The 21,402-nt window shown below is 44.8% G+C and overlaps 1 protein-coding gene across 2 annotated transcripts in view; it reads right to left on the reverse strand.

Annotated features, from left to right (window-relative positions):
* LOC144761974 (cysteine-rich secretory protein 2-like) overlaps positions 1–21,402 on the reverse strand; it is a 298,644-nt gene that overhangs the window by 56,121 nt on the left and 221,121 nt on the right. For both annotated transcript variants that reach the window (XM_078647144.1, XM_078647143.1), the window contains exon 6: positions 16,470–16,555. In XM_078647144.1, the coding sequence (XP_078503270.1) occupies positions 16,470–16,555 (86 nt within the window). The remainder of the gene's footprint in view (positions 1–16,469; positions 16,556–21,402) is intronic.

Consider the following 21,402-nt stretch of genomic DNA (forward strand, 5'->3'; position numbering starts at 1 on the left):
CTTTGTGTGGGGCAGAACACATGCAATTCTGGAGTAAATGAGGCTGGGTCAAGCTCATCTCCTCTCATCCTCCAAGGATTGCCCATTGAGCAACACCTAAGTTTCCACTGTGTGTGGCTGTCTTGGGAGGCTACAGCTCACCCAGCTGTCACCCACCCCAGACAAGTACTCAGAGACAGGAAGAAGGCACCAAGTAGCAAAAGTAAGAAAATGACAACTTTCTAAAAGTGGCATTTCAGAATTGCAATTTAAAATCTGACTTCACCATAAGTTATGATTTTCAATTGTGATTTCAGAGACACCAAACTTGAAAAGTGTATCTCTTCCAGTATGTAAATTACACTTATGTGATTAAATAAGGTAATCCCCATGTTACCCTTTTGGAGAGATAGGCCTCGCTAGTAGGACACGTGAAATTGAAAAGTACATGCCCTGCCTTTTAAGTACACTGCAGCCTGCCCTCTGGGTTGTTCAGAGCCCTGCTTAGGGGGGATAAAAAGGGAAGGTTTGGGCCTGGCAGAAGCGTTGTTTTGCCAGGTCGGCAAGTCAGAGTAGAACTGTACTTACAGGCTCTGCAATGGCAGGCCTCAGCCACGGTTAGAGTGCTACTTAAGTGGTAGGGACAACCAGTGCTACAAGTCACTAGTAACTTTCAATTTACAGGCCCTGAGTATATGTAATATGACATCACTAGGGATTTATAAGTAAACTAAATATGCCAATTGTGGGTGAGACAATATTACCATGTTTAGGGAAGAGAGCACACACACTTTGGTGCTCGTTAGCAGTGATAAAGTGCATAGAGTCCTAAAGCCAGCAAAAACGAAGTTCGAAAAATGGAGGAATGTGCATTTCCTGTGACTTGCCTGCGCTTCCTGCTGGGCTAGTATCCCATAAATCCACGAGTAACTTAGTTTTATTTCTTACAAAGTCGAGGTGATTAGATTGTTGTCATCTGCTTTAAGACGAAATGAGCGCCTGATCTTAGACAGACGTCTGCTGTCAGTCATGGTGCATTATTTGATGTGGATGTTAAGGAATGCTGAGAGGGGGCTTTTAAAGGTCTAAAATTCGCCTACCTCCAGCTCACGTGTCACGTCAGCAGATGGGCCCCAAGGACACAAGAAGTGGCCTCGGTGTCTCCACTTCTATTAATAAATGTTATGAAATGTTTACATTGTTCATTTTAGCTTATGCACAATTGTTTATTTCAAAATATCCGTCCCAGTAATAATATACAGGCAACAAGAACGTGATGTTATTGCACTGTGTGACTGCATGCGTGCATTACAGCATTACATCATGGCCGTTTTATGGAATACCCCACTGTAACCAATGCTTGAGTTGCGTTTATATTTGCACTGTAATCAACGCTTGAGTTGCGTTTATATTTGCACTGTGTTCCAGGTGAGCAGAAAGCATGCAGCTTGCGGATAACTCTCACACGTCAGGCGTTGGCACAAGGGAGTCTTCCTGGCGCCAACTCTCCTGCGGGTGGTATTGTTGTTTCCTTGACCCATGATAAAAGCATCCTAAGTTTACATGCCCTCCTGCTTTGGATGCCTCATGTCTTTTGTGGCTTTAATCAGATTGATTACAGATTTGTCTTTAGATGATTTTCTTTTCTGCTTTCATCCATTTGCAAAGTGACATGACTTTTTACAAATAACATAAAAGGGAATTAACAATTTGAGTTGACGGGGCCTGATAATCCTGTTGTGCTGGCCCTACCGTGACATACATGTAGAGTCTAAACCCGCCATACCAGTGGCTTAGCAAGGGCGCTCTGGGCCTTAAAACAAGCAAGGACAATGGCCCCAAGTCTCATAGCCTGGAATAAACAAGCACGCGCGCCTCGTGCTAAAAGTTAAAAAAACAAAAGTGCTGGCAAAAGTGAAAGCGTTTCCCTTGCGGGAGCGAGCAGCTCCAGGAGCGATAATTGCTAACGCATGGTGCCAAAGCTCACTCCCGCAAGGGAATCGCCAAACGTGCACATGTTGTCATTGAAAGCAATGCAACACGTGCACATTTTTAGGGCGAAAAGTGAAGCGATTCCAAAAGGTCTTTTTCCTACGCAACGCATGCGCGCTGCATAGGCGAGACCTAAAAAAGTAAAAACCTCAGCTACCCTAAATACTGCAAATATATCACATCTAGCAAAAAACACATCTGATATTAAAAAAAAGAATGCCAGTAAGCAGGATTCAACCATACTCATGGTAATATCTCTCCTCCAGCAATCAAAGTCACAAGAGGAGCTACTGTTGCAGTTTAAAATGATAGGCACTGAAACCTTAAATAAAAAGGCCCCAGAAGCTGCAGCTCATAAACATGGGGAAAAGAACCCTATTTCTAGTGAACAGTGATATCTACAACAAGTTGCTGGATTTGAATATGGCCTGAAAGAAGAAGACACTCAAAAGGAGCTGAACCGCAAGCAAAACATTTGTGAAGGATACAGTAATGGAATTATCATTCCACATCACGCAGTACAAGCTCAACCCTCATTGAGCAGTCACAGCCCTGAAGCTACACGACCGGAGCAATTTGCTCATGGTGTACAAATAAACACTAACCGCCTGATTCATCAAGCTAAATTGCACTCGCAAAGGGCAAGATTCTCAGAATCTTGCCTTTTGCGAGTGCAATTTTTGCATTTGGGATTCATCATCCCAAATGCAAAATTCGCTATTTAAGATTTCGCACATTTGAGAAGAATTGAATTTAAGGAATCTCTATTTGAGATTCCTTAAATGCAATTCATGAAAGCATTTTAAAATTGCGAAAATGCAATTTTGGGCCGCTATTTACCGAGAGGTCAGACCTCTCAGTAAATAGCAAAAACTTAGAAAAATGCTCTTAAAAGCATTTTTCTAAGTTGCATGTTGCACACACACATGTCCTTTGGACATGTGTGTGCGCAACACCTGTTTCAATTTGCATTTAAGGGGTGCTACAGGGTGTCCTTTGGACACCCCTGGCACCCTTTAAATCGCTATCTTATTTGCGATTAGCTAATTGCTAATCGCAAATAAGGAATACTCCCCATTCATTCCTATGGGCCTTTTGGCCCCTAGGAATGAATGGGGAGTATTCCTTATTTGCGATTAGCAATTTGCTACTCGCAAATAAGGAATGTGTAGGAATCTCTATTTATTTAGCAATTCCTACATGAATCCCGTTTTGCGAGTCCTTAATAGCGATTCGCTATGAATCGCTATTAGGGGCTCGCAAAACGGCCCGTTGATGAATAAGGCTGTAGGATGGCTCCTCAGATAACAGATTATTCTCCCACTTTTACCTCAACAGCAGTGGCGGCTGGTGACATTTGAAAGTGGGGGGGGCGGCCTTTAGGGGGGTATGTATGTGTCTTTAAATACGTGCGTGTCAGAGTGCAAATGCAAGAATGCAAGTGGGAATCTTTGCAGTCGTGCTAAGGCCTTTCTGCTAAGGTTCACACTTGCATGCTTGCATTGCACTCTGACACGCACATATTTAAAGAACCTTCAGCCTGATTCATTAAGCAAAATTGCGCCCGCAATAGCTGCGAAAATGCTATTGTGGGCGCAATTTCCCTAATTGGCATTCACCATGAAAATAGCGAAAGCGCAAACAAAAAATACCGAAATCGCTAATAGATTCGCAGAATCCCGGCAGGAGTGCGACAAACCACGGATTCTGCGAAAAAAATTGCGAATTCGCTATACAATCGCAATCGGTATTCATGAAAAATTGCAAATAGCGAAAAAAAAAAAAAATCGCTATTTGCGAGGCGCAAATTAAGGACAACCCAAAGCAGGTGGTAACCATAAAAGCCATTGGAATTTTTTTTTTTGAAAAACCGTTGGCCAATCAGGAACAGGTGCAGGCCTGACCAAACACACATAAGGAGAATCAGCAGCAGCAGTTGGAGTCTCACAATGCCAGGAATGTACATGGTGGTCAGGCGGCGAAGGCTACAGCGAGCAGCACGGAGGAGACGTAAAATCCAGGACAGGATATTCCGCCAGCGGGTCACCCTGCTGGGCCAAACCAGAGAGCAGATATATGCAAAGTACCGCCTGAATGGGGAAATGATAATCCAGCTAATACAGGACCTTGACCCCCTGATGCAGCACCCAACAAGGCGGACCAATGCCGTGCCTACACATGTCCAGGTATTGTGTAGCCTGCACCTCCTGGCCTCCGGGAGCTTCCAGGGGATAGTAGCGGTTGCTGGGGGGATATCCCAGCCCACCATGTCACGCTGCCTCAGGAGTTTCGTTGACGTAATGCTGACCCAGCTACACCGACACATCAAATTTCCCACCAGCCAACAGGATCTGGACTTGACCAAGCTACAATTCTACAATGTGGCCCATTTCCCACATGTGATAGGATGCATAGACTGCACCCACATCGCCATCTGCCCACCAGCTGCAACGGAGTACAAGTACCGCAATCGCAAGTCCTACCACTCCCTCAACATACAGATGGTCTGCAATGCTAAGACATACATCACGGACATAGTGGCCCAGTACCCAGGGAGTACCCATGACTCATTCATATTCCGGCACAGCGGCCTCCACACACGACTGGCCAGTGGAGACTTTGGAGAAGGACACCGACTTGGTAAGTACACTTTGTCAACAATGTCACATTGCAATGAAGTAGCTGTGCAGCACAGGCACTCACCCTCTGCTCCTCTCATTCAGGTGACAGTGGCTACGCCCTCCGTGAATACCTCCTCACCCCATACCTCAACCCTGCTACACCACAGCAACGGCGTTACAATGTTGCACACATACGGACAAGGAATTGCATTGAACAGACTTTTGGGCTACTGAAGAGCAGGTTCCGCATACTGCACAAGACAGGTGGGGCCATGTACTACAGTCCTGAATTGTGCTGCCGCATTGTGGCTGTCTGCGCAATACTACATAACATTGCTACCAAGCGCAGGATACCTGTTGACATCTCTGGCAGTGAGTCGGAAGGGGACGACCGACCACCTGCACATGGGCGTCATGCACGCGGGGAGAACCCAGCTGAAGGCCACAGACGCCGCAACCACATCACAATGAACTGTTTCTAGTGCACCCTCTCCCCTCACCCAACAAATCACAATTGCATGCAAAATTTAATAATGACACTACGCCAATGTGTGATGCCAAATTAAATCTTATTGTTTGAATCACAATAATGTTTCCAGTTGCCATCCTTCCATTGAAAACAGTATTTCAGCATACTGCTGCGTCCAATACACAGGGCAGGCTTATGTTCATCCTGTGCCTGTACAAGTACTATTCAGTCAGGTGCGCCTCCGGCACGAAGCACCCAAGCGCCTCTCCGGCTCCTCCTCATCCACCGCACGTGTCCCTGCATTGGGCCTGGTGCTGCGTCTCAGCGCCCCTACATGTGAGGCAGAGTGGCTGCTCACACTTGATGTCCCCTCACTGGCATCGTCACCCCCGACAGTGGCAGGTACAGCAGGGTGAAGTGCCATCACGGCAGTGGTCAGGCCCTCAAGTACCCTGGCCACATCCTCGCAGCATTGAATGAGCTGCTGCTGCTGCGCCAGGCACCGGCGCGATAGCTGCGAGGTGGCATTGCCGATAACATAGTTTGACCGGGTGTAAGCCGTCAGCCTGGTCAGTAGCTGACGGTGGCGGCGGCGGTCCGTGTTGCGCTGTGAAATCATTGCAGCTGTGTTGGCCTCCATGGCTGCAGTCATGCGGGCCATCCCCTCCCCCACACCTGCCATGGCTGCCGTCATGCGGTCCATCCAGTCCCCCACACCTGCCACATTGCGGCCAATGTTATGCAGCTGCAGCTGTATGGCCCCTTGCCGGCGTGCCTGCAGCTGGTGAATCCAGAGCATGCGACGTTCGACACTCATGCTCGGCAGCCGCTGTCCATTCCCCCTCCTGGTGCTGGGAGCGTTGGTCTGCAGGCGAGCCCTGCCACGCCTGCTCTGCTGGCCTGCCACAGTGGGTGGCCGCTGTGTCGCCGCTGTCGCGGGACCTGATGTTGGTGCGCCAGCTGCTGGTGGAGTCAAGCTAGGCATTGCTGGTGCGGCAGAGGCTGGAGGCACAGTGGTAGTGGGCCGGGCTGCAGGTGTTGGTGCTGCGGCAGAGGCTGGAGGCACAGTGGTAGTGGGCCGGGCTGCAGGTGTTGGTGCTGCGGCAGAGGCTGGAGGCACAGTGGCAGTGGGCCGGGCAGCAGGTGTTGGTGCTGGGGCAGAGGCTGGAGGCACAGTGGTAGTGGGCCGGGCTGCAGGTGTTGTTGCTGCGGCAGACGCAGGAGGCTGTGTGTGTAACGGCACCTCCACGTCATCCTGTGCATCCTCATCTATGTGCAGCCTCTCGCTGGCGCTGCTGTCAGCGCCACCTGTGAGGGGAAGTGGACGTACATTAGTTGCATGTATCTGTCACATGTGCAGTTGCTACATGCATGCTGGGTGACATTCCCTGACTGCCTATAGCATTGCGTACTTTTGAACCTGTCTGGCTGCATTGGGGTACTTGTACATTGTGGCCACACTACATGTCCCACAATGCTTTAGGGCATTAACTGATGTGCACCGATGGCATGACTTTGGAACATTATGGGAGGCTATAGGGTCATGGCCATTCATAGGGGACAGGGTCGCAGTCGCATGCCACTTACCTTGGCTCTCTTGGGTGGGGCGGGATGAGTCCATTCGGGTGACTCCAATACACGCCTCTTCCTCCAGCATGTCTTCAACGCGATCCTCCAGGGGGGTGTTTGGAGGGACTGTAGGTCCTCCCCCTCCAGTGCCCAGGGACTCTCCCAGCCTCTCGGCGACCCCCTCCTTGGCACGACCTCGGAGGTCGTACCACCTTTTCTTCAGGTCATCCAGTGACCTGTCGGCCACACCCACAGAGCTCACTGCGGCCGCTATCCTGAGCCAGATCCTGCGCCTCTCCTGCTCGGGCACCCTCCTTGAGTCTTTCCCGAACAGTTTGGAGTGGTTCTCCACCACCCCTTCAATTAGGTGCTCCAACTCTTGTTCCGAGAACTTGAGTTTCCTCTTGCGCCCGGGGTTGCTGGGCCCAGGTACTGCCTCCTCAGCCTTTGCTGCAGTGGTATTGGAGGTGGTAGTCCAACTTAGCAGGTGTCCTTGCAGGAGCTGTCTCTGTTGCTGCCTCGAGGTCTGCCTCACTGTGGTGAATGGGGGTGGGAACTGGCTGCTTCCTGGTTGTGATGTCATCACTGTGCTCGAAATGCGACTTCCCGTTTTCCCGATCTCGTGATTTTGCGATCTCGCTTTTTGCGATCTCGCTATTAGCGATATCGCTATTTGCGATGTCGCTAATCCGACACGGATGTTGCAGGAAATTGCGATTTTTATTTGCTTTTCGATGTTCGGAAACGGTTTTTGCGGCCGCGTGCGAATCGCATTTTTTTCTCGCAATACATCATGAATACCGTTTTGCGAGTCCTTAATAGCGATTCGCTATGAATCGCTATTAGGGGCTCGCAAAACGGCCCGTTGCTGAATAAGGCTGCAAGTCTTTAAATATGTGCGTGTCAATCTGTCTTTAAATACGTGCATTTCAGAGTGCAATTCAAGCATGCAAGTGTGAATCTTAGCAGTCGTGCTAAGGGAGATGTTAGAGGCCGGAGAGGGGAATATGGAGCAATCGCAAACGCTGAAAACAAAAGATGCCGGGCAGAGTCTCGGGCCTCAAAGGCAGCTTGACAGAGGCAAAAAGGATAACAGTACTCAGGGTTTCAGCTGAAAGAACATAACCTACGTAGTAGATCCGGGCGAGGCGATAACTCAACCGAAGCCCTGGAAATACTGCTGATTAAGGCAGCGGCTGACTGCCCTCATCTATGCCTCACAAACACACACTGCGCATGTGGGACTTGTGCGATATTGAAGTCGTCCATGCCACATGCGCAGTGTGTTTGTATACTGCTGTGGTGCACTGCTACTCATAGGGTGGGCATACTGAGTGCCTCAGACTAATCTTTCAGTATCCTTCTTCTCCCTCCTCCTAGACTAGCGGGGCTCCGCCCACATACAGGAACCACCCCTGCTCAACAGAGATTGGAATATCACTCAAAAATTCAAATGGGAAAAACTGTGATGTTGCATATGAACCAGTTTGAAATAAATTGCTACTTCTACCAGAGTAAAAATCAAAAGGTTCTCAGGACATTCTGAATCGGAGTATTAATATAAAGTTGCTGCAGAGCGCAGAAACCCTAGATCATCTCACACCTCACTTCAGAAATATTTTCAATTGAATTCCTGGATCCTTGTGGTAACCATATAAAAGAGCCAACGTTGGATATGTGACTCTCTTCTGAAGTAACCAAGTTAGTACTATTGGAAAAAGGAGTGCTCTTGAAATGGGTAATAAAAATTACAAAAAAGCACGATAGTGCATACCCTAATGTGCTAATAAAACCCTAAAATAGTCATGCTAATCAAACTATATCATGTATGAGATCGGCTTTCACCAATTCAATATTGAGTAATGCTCTGGGAGGGTCAGCATTGAAAGAAAAAGAGGAAAACGGTCTGACGCAGTATTCTTCACTGCTTACCCCAAAACACCCACAGATAAAATCCGATTGCAGGTGGCTACCAAGCGTGCCAATCCACTGATCAAGAGACTAAAGGGAAGCATAAAAAGATACTGTAACCCCACACCCACATAAGCCATTTTGTTGTAATTCTATCTAGGACCCTAATTCGATATTCCTGATTTATGCCCTTATGTGGTTATAATAAATAATATCCTTATAAAGGCATAAGAATCATATCCATATTTAGTCGTAGCCCATTAAGCAAAGGCTACTTCCCCAGACTCCTAGAAAGTACAACGAGTTCTCTAAACAAAACAAACCTCCAGCAACCTGGGAAATCCCCATGGCTTTTGTTTTGATTTGTCCTAGAACTCCTGTGAGCACTGTAAGAACGGCAAGTTCTTAGTGACATCTTTATTGGCGTCTTATGTCCAACCTTACTTCAAACCCGGCACCTTTCAGGTATAAATATACCAACGTTGCCTTAAGCAAACACACGGTGGTTCGGAGCAGAGCGGCTATCTACTTGCCCGAGAGCCCAGCTGATGCGAGAGCCCACGGACGCCTCCCCTCCCTTTTGACGCACTGAGAGAGACGCTGTCTTTTCTCCTGCCGAGAAATCCAGCTCCGGTGTTCTCAGCCGCCCTCGCGGGTTGCTGGGATATCGAGTCCTGAGAGAGAGATACCAGACCTCCTGCTTTCTATTACCCAGGTACGGAGCTGACTAAACCCTTAAAGAGAATTCTTGATTCAGATTCTTGCCAAAACCAACTTAACTTAAACTGCTACTTACTTACTCCTTCCCACGTATTAGGCTTAGGTCAGGTACACCGGGGTAGGCGTATTTAGAAGCACCAGTTGAGTATGTTAGTCAATGTATATATGTATGTATATATTTTATCCATTTTAAAGTATCATATGGCTAAGAAACCATATCAATGCTTTTACAGTATTATTTCATAATACTCCTTTTACTGTACGCACTTTTCTTCATGTTAAGTATTGCAATTGTGGCAATTCATTTCTCTTGCATGAGAAAGAAGACTGCTCAATAAAATAACACCTTTTATTGAAAACGCCCGTCTCTCTTTTCTCTGCACTCTGGTGAAACTAAGTATGCACAATTGACTGAGTAAAATAGCTGTCTATTGTTTTCACACGACTCTAGAGATACACTCTTATTCTGAGGGAGCAAAGTTGTCATGTTTTATGGTTGTCAGAAACTAATCCCTTCTTGTCTAATCAGGAAAGTTAACTCCTTCTTGAATATTCGAGAAAGTTTCTAGTGACCTCTGAGCTAGCTGGAAAAACTAATTAAGTCTAATATAGTCAGTAGAGATTTAGTCGACCTCAGTCCTACGTCTACACTGCTGTTGATATTATTCCAATGCACAGAGCATATTGGGAATATAGGAACTACACTACAATTTCAAATACTAAAATTGTGCTCGTAGAACTTGGGGGGGGTTTGTCAACAAAGTTAAAAGACCAGGAAATTTTGAACTTTTAAAATAGTTATCAGATCCTAATTTGTGGTCCCTAATGTCCATCTCCCCGATTGGGTTTTTAGAGTTTATCAACCCATCTATTAAACACAGGAGCCAAGGTCGCCCAATTTATCAGATCTATTGTGTTGAGGCAGACAGATCCCACCTGCCAAAGTTGAGCAGCAAATATTATCACACCAACTATACACCGACAACGTGCTTTTAGTCAATAAAACGCAAATTGGTCCTCAAAGACTTCTCAAACATATCAGTGTATTAAACTGAAGATAAACTTAAACAAAATGAAAACAATTGTTGTCGATGAAGAGATAAAAAAGAATGGTGTATGGTATCTACAAAACAAACTGGTGTAGAACGTCTCGGTACACAAATATTTGGGCATAACCATAGACTCCTGTGGATCATTCCTTAGTCATTTACAGCAGCTACGGGGGAAGACTTGTGTCCTGCTTTTGGCTTTTATTTCTCCCTGAAAAACATTTGCAGGCACTTTACTGGATCCAAAATTGAAGGTTGTAGATATCAAGTTGCTTCCTACTGGTAGTTATGGATGTGAAGCCTCCATGGGTTGAATGTACTTACCCTGTAAAAAATAGTTACAAAATGTTTTAAAACTTTATTTCGGATGCCAAAATCAGCATCTCCGGCACAAGTTCACTTGGAGTTTGGGATTATAAAGCAAGAAACTACACATAAAAGAGCCTTCCTAAAATTTGCTTTTAAATTCAGATCAGTACAAGATATTGCCTAAGTAAATTATTATGGGATGAACTAGCTAGCAGTGGCACCAATCTCCCTGCACATCGTTATATCGAAGTAGCTCTGACTAATCTCCAAGTAGAAAACTTATAGAAAGCACCAGTCACCGTAACAATTTTTTTAAAACTCTCAATAAAAATATGAGGAACATATCACGCTGTTAGGATTTACAGATACAGAAAAAATGCTCACCTGCCTGGATGATAATTGATAGCTATACCACTTTGCATGCTCAAGCATACTTCTCGACCAGGTACTCAAGTTCTATAGAAACATACATTTTTGTTTTTCTGTTTTGGCTGTCTACCCTCCCTTGACCATACCTCAAAGAGGGACTCATCAAGAGGAGACAAAATATGCAGTCTTTGTTAACAATCAGAAGTATTAATTCATGTGGTCTGCATTTGCTGGTCCTACTGTCAAAGTAGAAAACCTCTTAGGAAACTGTTTAATCAAATACGTAAAAGACATTACAACAGGTCATAAATACCTTTCTAAATCCTAAGTACCCAATCTTAAATGCCTGTTTAGTGAAATTTGGAGTCAGATAAAAACCTTCAGTTAGGTTATCCTTCTTCAGAGGGGGTGAAAAGCATCAGGTCATTTCAGCAAAGTTTTTATTGTCTATAAAAGTTAACCAGTCCTAAAAACTCTGTATCTCCAGGATGGACTTGTGGGTTGGCCGATCCAAAATGGCAGAGCTCTTAAGTAAGCCCATAGGCAATCTACCTTGTGAAAGACAATACTGCAGAGACTGCACTTCTGTCCTTTTGAATTCACACTTCACCTTACAGGATAGATTGGTTTCCTTGAGACAAAGAAGGACGGAACATGGAATAAGTGCTTCAGTAGGGAAGCAAAGAGGATAAGAATATTGTCCAGGTATACCACAAGTAACCAGTTCCGGATGTCAGAGAACATTCTAATGATGAATCAGTGAAAAACTGCTGGAGCATTGGTAAAACCGTAGGGCATCTTCAGATATTCGTAGTGTCCTTAGAGTGTTCGAAAGACCATGTTCTACTCATCACTTTCCCTAACTTGGAGCAGATGGTAAACTCCATAGAGATCTAACTTTGCAAAATATTTTGCACCACGAAGGTACTCAAGTATGACTTTGATGAGTGGAAGCTGGTATTAGTCCTTTAATGGAGATCTTATGTTAATTGAAGCAAGGTCTCAGCTCCGCGATGAAGAAAAGTGGAACTCCAGTGGGTAATGTAGACTGGACAATCAGGTCATTATTAATATTCTCGTCCAAATGTCGCTTCAGAACTTGTTTCTCTTGCTGGGACAGAGAGTACATTCTACCACAGGAGATTATGTCTACTAGTATGTTTAGGATACCACAACCCAAATCTGTATGAGGAGGGAGCGATGCAGACCTAGGATTCTGTAAGACAATAATATTCCTTGTAAGCCAAGTAATGGTCAAAGTTGGGCTGGTTGCATCTTCAGATTGGTCTTCAGATACTTCTTGTACCACAGGAGCCCAAAAACTTCCTTCCTAGCAACAGTTATCTCTGCAGGGTATTCCAAGCACTTGGCAAAGGTAGGAGATAAGATTGGATCAAAGGCAACCATCTCCTTATGATTGCATGAAGACTCTAAGTGTTGGACAGTGATGGAGGCCACAAGACCTGAAGTTAAAGGAGATCTGTTGATTGTTTGAACGTGATCCAGAGATGACATGTGATCATAATTTGGTGTGCCTGGGCATAACTCAAGTTGATATATATGACAAAGGTATTGGTATTAAACAGGGCAGTAACAAAAAAAACTGTACACGAGGGACTTAAAGGGTCAACTCCAATACATAAAGTGTGAAATGGATACCCCTAAGGAACTAAAATCTTGAGGAAGAATGAAATGTCCTGCCCATTTATCTCCTGCAAAAGATGGAATCTGGCAGTTTCCATTGGCCTAGAGGGTTAAACAGTAAAAGTCAGAAGCTGGTGCTTAGGACTCTCCCAGTAGAGGTACATACAAATGTCCCTTACATCTTCGTTCCTTTTTGCGATTGAACAAAGGACTTCTAGCGGATTAAAACAGCATTGGTTCATCAGGCACCTTGGAAAAAGGAAAAACTGGTTCAGCAATTGGCTCAGTATGCCTAAAGATTTGGGAAGAAGAGTAGAAGTGAATCTCAGACGTCTCTGTTTTTCCATTTTCCTCGAAGTTCAATCAGGAGAACCTGGTCCAGAAAACTGGGAAGCTCAATGCATTCTTACCAGCTCACCCTTTACCTCCTCCTGTAACCCTCCCCTAAAGTAATCCTGGAAAACTAGTGAACCTTAATGCATTAGGCAGAAGCTTTCGGATCCAGACTCTCGAATATCTTCTTGAACTTTGCCCAAAAATGATCATAATTATTCAAGGAAGGATCTTCAACAACTACTAGAGGAGTTGCCCAGGCCAGAGCTGCACCACTCAAGGAACCAATCAAATATTCCACTTAGGATCAGTCAGAGGAAGATTGTCCATATTTAAAGAAAAAACACCAGGCCATCCAAAAACTCCTTAAACCCCATACAATCCTCAGAATCCTTTGATGTTGAGGGGCTGATGGCGTTGATACCTTGATGAAGGTCCGATCCATAGTTTGTTGATCAAGGACAAGGGCCAGACCAACACCAGGATCTATTCCAGAAACAGAGGTTTTGGCTTGGCAATCTCTTCAGGGCTGGGCGTTTGCTCATTATCTCGATTGGGGTCATCCACTGTCCGAGGTAAGATCAACTGTTTCCGGAGGCCACAATGTCACGGGAGACAGCCATTACCTTGCGGTTTTTACACCGCGGTACCACTACAATGCGTCAATCACAACGCAAGTCGTTACAACGACTTGCGCTGGATGGCGCTATGTACTAAGGAATTGCATGATTTACAATTCCAAAACCTTCCCTACTGTAACGTAGGCTGGAGTTGGAATAGTAAATCATACTATTCCAAAATCCAGCGCCTCCAGTGCAAGTCGTTGTAACGACTTGCGTTGTGATTGACGCGTTGTAATGGTACCGCGGTGTAGAAACCGCGTTGTAACATCATACATCCCAATGTCACCACACACTGAAATATTTAGAAGGTAAGTGCCCTTAAGAAGCTGCCGTCTATGTATGAGGAAAAAAACCAAAGGAGTAAAAAATATCCTTGCTGGTGAGGTCTTCACAGGATTGAAGAAAACCGGTAGTCAGTAATTTGGAGGAGCAAGTCCCAAAAGCAAAGAGGCAGGATCAGCATGTGGAGGGAGTGGGGAAACAAGAGAATGAAAATGGCTTTGTTGTGGCACACCCTACAACCAGACTGAGGCCTTTAAATAGTAAAAGAAGTGGAAAAGGAAATGACATCAAACACCACATGACAAAAAAGATAATGGATTGAGAAAGTCAGTAAGAAACCAAGGGAGACACAGCCATGTTGTAAAGGAAAAAGAAAAAATACTAAAGCCTGACGTTGATACCTTAAACCTCAGCTCCAAATCCTCAAGCAGGTGATTGCCATTTTGTAGTGGAAGAGAGAAGGAGTAGAAGCCGGGATTCCAGAGGCACAAGTGGAAACAGACCCAAGTAAAAGCCAGTTCCAGCCTGCAGCTGTGGTTCTCGGGTTCCCGGGTGGCAGATAAGCAGCAGACTTAACAATCAGCTCAAGTTTACATGCCATGTAGTCATGTCACAATAATTGTTAAATGTCATCAGTAATGTCATCAATGATGTAATTTGAGGAGCCATCAGCGATGTCGTACATATTGTCATTTACCATACCATGAGTGATATAAAATGTGAGTTCACAAGCAGTGCATGGCATGGGTGTAAATTATAGTTAGCTCAGTAAATTATAACTGGTGAATTTCAGTGTTTTTGTTTGTTTATTAAACCTTAATCTTTTAGTATTTTCAACACCTAAGTATAACCTCACTTTACCCTTTGTTTTTTTTCATGCCAGGTTCAATCTTAATACCATACCTAACTAACATGTCACTTTAGTCTTTGGTTTTTTTCATTACATTTCGGGGGCTTCTGTTCATATTCAGCCAACTCTCCCGCCGAGCACAGCTTTTGCCTGTGCAAAGCAGGGGGATTGGGCGCATGGATTTTGGAATTAAGATATCCTCACTATAGTCTATATTAATTTAGTATAAATGGACAACGTGGCTTCCAGTGACTATTTTTCACATCAACAATTTCTTATTAATCAGAATAATCAAATAGTAGCTGAAGTGGCCTTCTACCCAACTTTAAGTACATTTCAGACCTTTCAGGAACTCAGCAAGAATTCTAGGAGTACTCCTGGGAATCCACAACTGTAACACATTCTCAAGAGGACTCAAGTCTGTCCCTAATTACACGCACAGAAATGTACATTTCCACATATGGAAATGCAGAGAATGAGCATTTTGAGCTTCTTTCATGTAGTCGTGCTACTCTGCTTATACCACCAATATTTTTTGTGGTGTTCCCCTCTCATGCCCATTTAAAAATATATGTATGCCTTATCTTTTCAGAATTAAAGCTATGGCAATTTCCAAAAAGAGAACTATCTGCTAATTGTTTGTGAAATCTCACAAACTTATTACCAGTTTTTGCAGGTGGTCCTCCTGTAGAACAGCCACACAAGACTCTGTGAGCTAATTTGGTCATGCGAAAATTCTTCCGCAATGGGAAACCCCTATGTACAAGGCCAAAACGCCACCATTCCTGATTACTTGAATGGGATTTTACACTAATAAAAGGTGTATTTGCATCGCAAGATATATTCGGATGCCAATACATCCTGAACAATTATATTCATCTACAATAATACTGCATTCACTACATCAACCGTAGAACTATGTCATAAGGTAGTAGCACCACATTAACTTAGCTAGACATATCTTGCAATGTAGTGGTTAGGTTGTCGTAGTGGACATGACACTATTTGAATGCAATATAACATATGCAACATACTGGTGACTTGTTGTAAGTTTCACAACGGTAGGGGTATATCTAGATGAATCAAGCATTATTTCCTTAGTTATAGTTAGTAAATAGCACAAGTTCTAAAACGGCTTCAAATGATGCTAAATAATTCATTGTATGGTTGCAATGCTCAATGTAATTTAATATTATATTTTAAACTTGTGATGATAACGGAGTACTCATTAATAATTAGTTATTTAAATATTTATATACAATAGCTACTCACACGCTCAGCATTAGATAGCCTATTTGGGCTTTTATCCATTTTTTGCAAGTTGCACATTTGATTTTATAATGAATATGATTACATTTTAGTTACATTTGTTTTTCTGCTAATACAGTTCGTGATTTATGATGTTTTTCCACGCTTCTGTTGGACATGTTTTTAAATCCATAACAATCATTCAATCCGACAACTGCAGGAATCGTTAGTTAAATGAATTTCCCAAAACAATCAGGTCCTCTTTATGTGCGTGACTTCAACAAAGGCATGTAAGGCAACATAGAAGGCAAATATAAAACGGTGCATCGGCAAAAATACAAAAAAACATAAACTCTTACCTTGGCTTTCAGGCGAATAGAACGGGACAATGAGAGAATCATGAAGTTACGCATAATGGTAAAATCAATTTATCACAAACCTCAGGCATCAACTATATAAGAATACATTGATTTCAGTAAAAAAAAAAAACACAGTACTTACTGAGGAGCGTAATGGCAAACTTGCAGGTCAAAACCAGGACATTTCTGATATGCGCATCCAACACGGGCGGTTTTACTCCAGACTGCCTTGATATTTAAAGATTAAAACAGATTTTTTAACCCATTATATGCCTTAAATGCAGGTTTTAATATCTTTTACAAACGTTTTTAAAATAGAAATATGGATTACATTTACTACCACTTTTTTGTATTGGGCAGCATTTTCAAAAAAATTATGCAAAAGAATTTCAGGCTGGCATTCCTGCGTTTTTTCTTTCAAATGGATATGCAAACCCCAGTTAAATTTCTTTCTAATCGTTTCATCGAGATCTTTTTTACATATCCCAAAATGTAGTTCCATTTGCATTGTGTTATTTCATATTTTTTCCAAGAGTTATGTCCACTTTAAGTTAATCTCTCATTTGTCAGATCATAGCAGCACTTAGTCTTTGGATTTATTGTAGGTGGCACTTTGTTGTGGTCGTTGTATGCTTCAAATTCTATATCAGGAGCGGAGGCGAGGATTATGCTGTACTTTCTCCACTTCTTATTACAGCAGCCATATTAACAGATAAGAAAAGACTTAATTTTCCGTAAACACTGGAAAAAGTCAACAGTAAAACAATGTCCAATCAACACAGTTAGGGGCCCCCTGAAAATCCCCCATCCCTGTTTCTACCTCCTCTTGCATTGCTGCTCCAGCAGCTGAGATAACTGCCTCTGCTGATTCACGGACTGCCCCTATAAGTAGCGAACTGGTGGTTACTGCACCTTTACCACCTTAGATTTTCCCTGATGAAGGGGTGTAAACCCCGAAATGCATTGTAATAATGAAATGGGATATAACAACAAATTGAAGAATTGAATGATTACGGATAAGTGAGGTGAACTTGTTCACAATAAAATCAGTAATACATTGATGACCTAATTTTTTTGACAAAAAAACACATGAACTTGGCTAAATTATAAAACTGGAACTTTGGTCACACGACCTGGATTGTGCCCAGGGAGACACACTCAGGGGAGTGAGGTGCAGCCTTTGAATAACTGCCTCAGGGCCACCTCTCTATTATTTATTGCATTGCTAATCCTTGTATTTTGGCTATTTCTTGTATTGTGCTGTGTTTGTATTGCACGCGCGGCCACAGGAACGCTTTTTGTTCCTCCGTGGCCGTTTTTAACAGTGCTTGGGGCCTTGCTGTGTGGTCCCCCAACCACTTAAGGGAACCATGTGGTGAGCGCGATCAGCATGTCTCGTCTCCAGAGCCGGCGCGCTAATTCCCCTGAGGCGATCTGCCAATTTCAGCCTGGTCAACTGGGAGCTCCATATTAGACCTTTGTCTCACACACCTGGGGCATCACGTCCCTCCTGAGGGTCTATATGATTCATTAGCACATAGATCAATTGAAAGGTTAGTGGTAAAAAATACTGGGACACCAGCCCAGGTGTAACTGCAACCCCCGGCAACACATGGGAGAGAGTGGTGTCCTGCAGAGGTTTGCCCTGGTATTGGACCCATGGGCTACTGAAATTGAGTTGGAGAACCCCACCTTTGCAAAAATGCCCTCCAACATGCCTGGTGACAACAGAGACCTGCAAACCTACATTGGGTAATCCCCAACAGTCACTGTCCAGTATGAGCGATATTGAAAAGGCCTATATAGAGGAGAACACTATGACCTATCTCTTAATTGATGACCATTTATGATAAGTTATGGATGCCTCTATCTTAAAAGTGGCTCAACAATCAGTGACTCCATTGGATCAGAAATGATTGCGTGATGCCCGGCACTGCTGTAAACCCCTCATTGGGAGGGAATATAGCCTCGGACTCATGCTCTTGCTACCTTCTGGGGCACTTCACCAGCTTGCCCCATCCTCAGAAAGCAAAAGGGATCAGACCCCCAGCATCAATTTGGATGATTTTGATAGGTTGAAGCAAGCCTTCTTAGACTAGCCTCTGCCCTTGGCACCAGACCTTCTTGTGCCCAGGCCTTTGGGCTCCAACCCACCAGTGCATCCTTCTTTTCTCACCCACCAAGACCCCTCCAGGGACTGACTCTCCCTCTGGCTCCAATGCAGAGCATGATACAGGGTCCTATAAATGGCGCCTCTCGCCCAGCCAACCTAACGATAACACGCCCACAGACGACCCCTCAGGAGACCTCTAACATGTTTGACCCTGAACAACTTCTTAGCTCCGCTCAGCGGAATGTGTCCCAGCAGATAAAGTCACTATCTATGTCGCAGGGAGGCTGCAGAAGAAACTTGATAAAAAGGTCGGCAACAGCCTTCGGGCGGAGTTCCCTCGCCTGTCTCTAGGTGACAAAGTAGCACTGACCTCTGACACAGTTGAGCGCATGACCACTTTTCTGCGGAAGTACATATGCTACTCCAAAAAGGGCAGAGATAGATCCTGGTGGGCTTGTCAGGAGAAGCTATTAGATATCTCTGGCCCATTGACACATATTCTGGATGTAGCGAAAGGCACAAAAGTGTCTGGGACTCTGATCTCTCCAGAGGTGTTGTCAGGGTATGGTAATAGAAGAGGACAGTACCAGAATGCCTTGAAGTACAGAAACCTCTACCCCACCTGAGGTTACTCCAGTCACTGGGATTCAAGAAGCAGCCACTGAGGCAGTGGCAACCAAGGCTCCGCTCAAGGTGAGTGTACATCTTTTTCCACAACAGAACCCAAGCGTTTGCTCACAACTGGGTGGCCATAACCCCAGATTCTTGGGTACCCCAGACTGTGCAAGGTTTCCGTATAGAGTTCTACGGCTCTACCACCCAAAGGGAACCTCCTACCCCACTCGTCTTCCTGGTCTCCGGAGCACAGTTGATAGACGCAGGGGTAGCAGAATTACTCTGCAAAGGTGATATCATGCAGACATCTCCTCACCCTGCGGGTTTCATCAGCAATCTCTTCCTGGAGGAGAAGAGGGATGGTGGCCAACGACCGGTGATCAGCTTGAAGGAATTCAACAAGTGACTGGTTTACCGCCACTTCAAGATGGAGGGTATTCACCTCCTGGGGGATCTCCTGCACCAAATGACTGGATGGTGAGTCTCGACCTCAAAGACACTTACATAACCACCCTGGTCCCCCCCATCACCAATGGCGGGGGCAGACCTTCAAATTCACCACTTTTTCCTTAAGTCTATCATCCGCCCGAGGTGCTTTACCAAAGTAATGTACCTGGTGGTGGAATTTCTCAGAGCTTGGGACTTTCGGGACATCTATTTAGGCAACATTCTCCTGATGGACCAGGGTTCCCGGAATCTTTCTGCACATCTTCAGATAACAGTCACACAACAGAAGTCTCCAGTTTCATCATCAATCAACAGAAGTCAGTCTTCCCACTCAGTCTTTGGTGCTTCTGGGCTTCGTGGTAGACTTGCCTCCCTTCAAGAAAGGTGAACAGTGGCACTGACTGGGACACCTCGCATGGAGAATTCTCCACCGAAGGAAGGTAGCCCTTTCTTGAAAAGTCCCTACACATCAATTACCTCAAACTGTTGGCAGGCTATTTTGAGGTAAGGTGTTGGACCAAAGACTAAGCTAAATAATGTGTCCTTCTCAAAATGGACTACATAGTGGTGGAGCCCTACATCAACTGTCTACAGGGTGTGTGATGATCCAAGACCTTCTCAGACTGGGTGAAACTTCTTTGACTACTGCCTCGTGAACCAGATCTCTGTGATGGCAGAACACCTCCCAGGAAAATTGAACCAAGTGGCTACTTGGCACTCCCACCGCCTGAAGGACACAAGCCTCGGACAGTTGCGCCCATCAGTTTTCTGGGCCCTTCAGGACAAATGTGGCCCGTTCTTAGTGGACCTATTTGCATCTTGTCTGGACCACCATCTCTCCAAGTACTTTATTTGGCGATTGAACCCAGAGACAGAAGTCAATAATGGTTTCCTCCAGGACTGGCAGGTGAAACATGGGTATGCCTTTCCCCCATTCACTATGATAATGCGCCTCTCCGCCCAGGTTCTGAGACAAAAGGTGATAGTGACTGCAATATGGAGATCGCAAGTCTTGTATCTAGTGCTTCTGGAGCTTTCCTGCAATTTTCAAAACCCTCTAACCTTTCTGGATCTTCTCCGAGAGGCCGAAGGGAATCGCCATCCGCCAGTACTGGAAGGGTCTCTACCTCCTTTGGCACGAAAGATTACAGCGAAAGCTGGAAAGTCCCAGGGCTTTCCTGCCAAGCTACATCCCTCATCTCTAAGCCTGATAGAACCATCAAGAGATTTAGATCAGCTCTATGGCTGGGCTGGTGTCATCGACACCGGGATCCAGTGGGGGAAAACATTGTTCATATTCCGAATGTTCTCGCTTCTTTGGCCTCATAGGGTCAGGCCTATAGATCCATCAGCACCTTCAGGTTGGTGATATCGGTGGGTCACACACCAAGTGAGGGATTAACCGGTAAGGGAGCACCCCTGCTGGGCATCCGATTATCCCTTTGCCCAGAGCATAGGTATACCACTCGATGGGACGTCAACATGGTTCTCAACCTTTTCTTATCTTTCAAGGAAGGAGATTTGAGCCAAGCTGGCCACCCTTTTATGAAGTTGTGTCAAAGGGTTTCAGATGTCTGAGTATTGGATATTACGGGTAGAGTATTTACCACTGATGGTAACTTTCAATATTTCACGTTGTTCAAAATGTTATTTACGTGTGGTTTCTTACCCTTCCTTTCCAGATTCCTCAAAGTTGAGTGTATAGCAGTGCATAAAGAGCTATCATAAACAAAAATCAAATCCTAAACATTTATTGAGCGCACATTTCACTCAAGAGTCTCATGGCGCGGGGTCATTATCGACAAGGGTCTATCTATGAAAGATCAGGCCAACAAAGTTGCAGCCACCTGCTTTACCATCTTACGGTGGCTGATAAAACTCTTCTGGATCTTACCCTTTA

This window comes from Lissotriton helveticus, chromosome 6 (assembly GCF_964261635.1).
Source record: "Lissotriton helveticus chromosome 6, aLisHel1.1, whole genome shotgun sequence".
NCBI classification, from domain to species: Eukaryota; Metazoa; Chordata; class Amphibia; order Caudata; family Salamandridae; genus Lissotriton; species Lissotriton helveticus.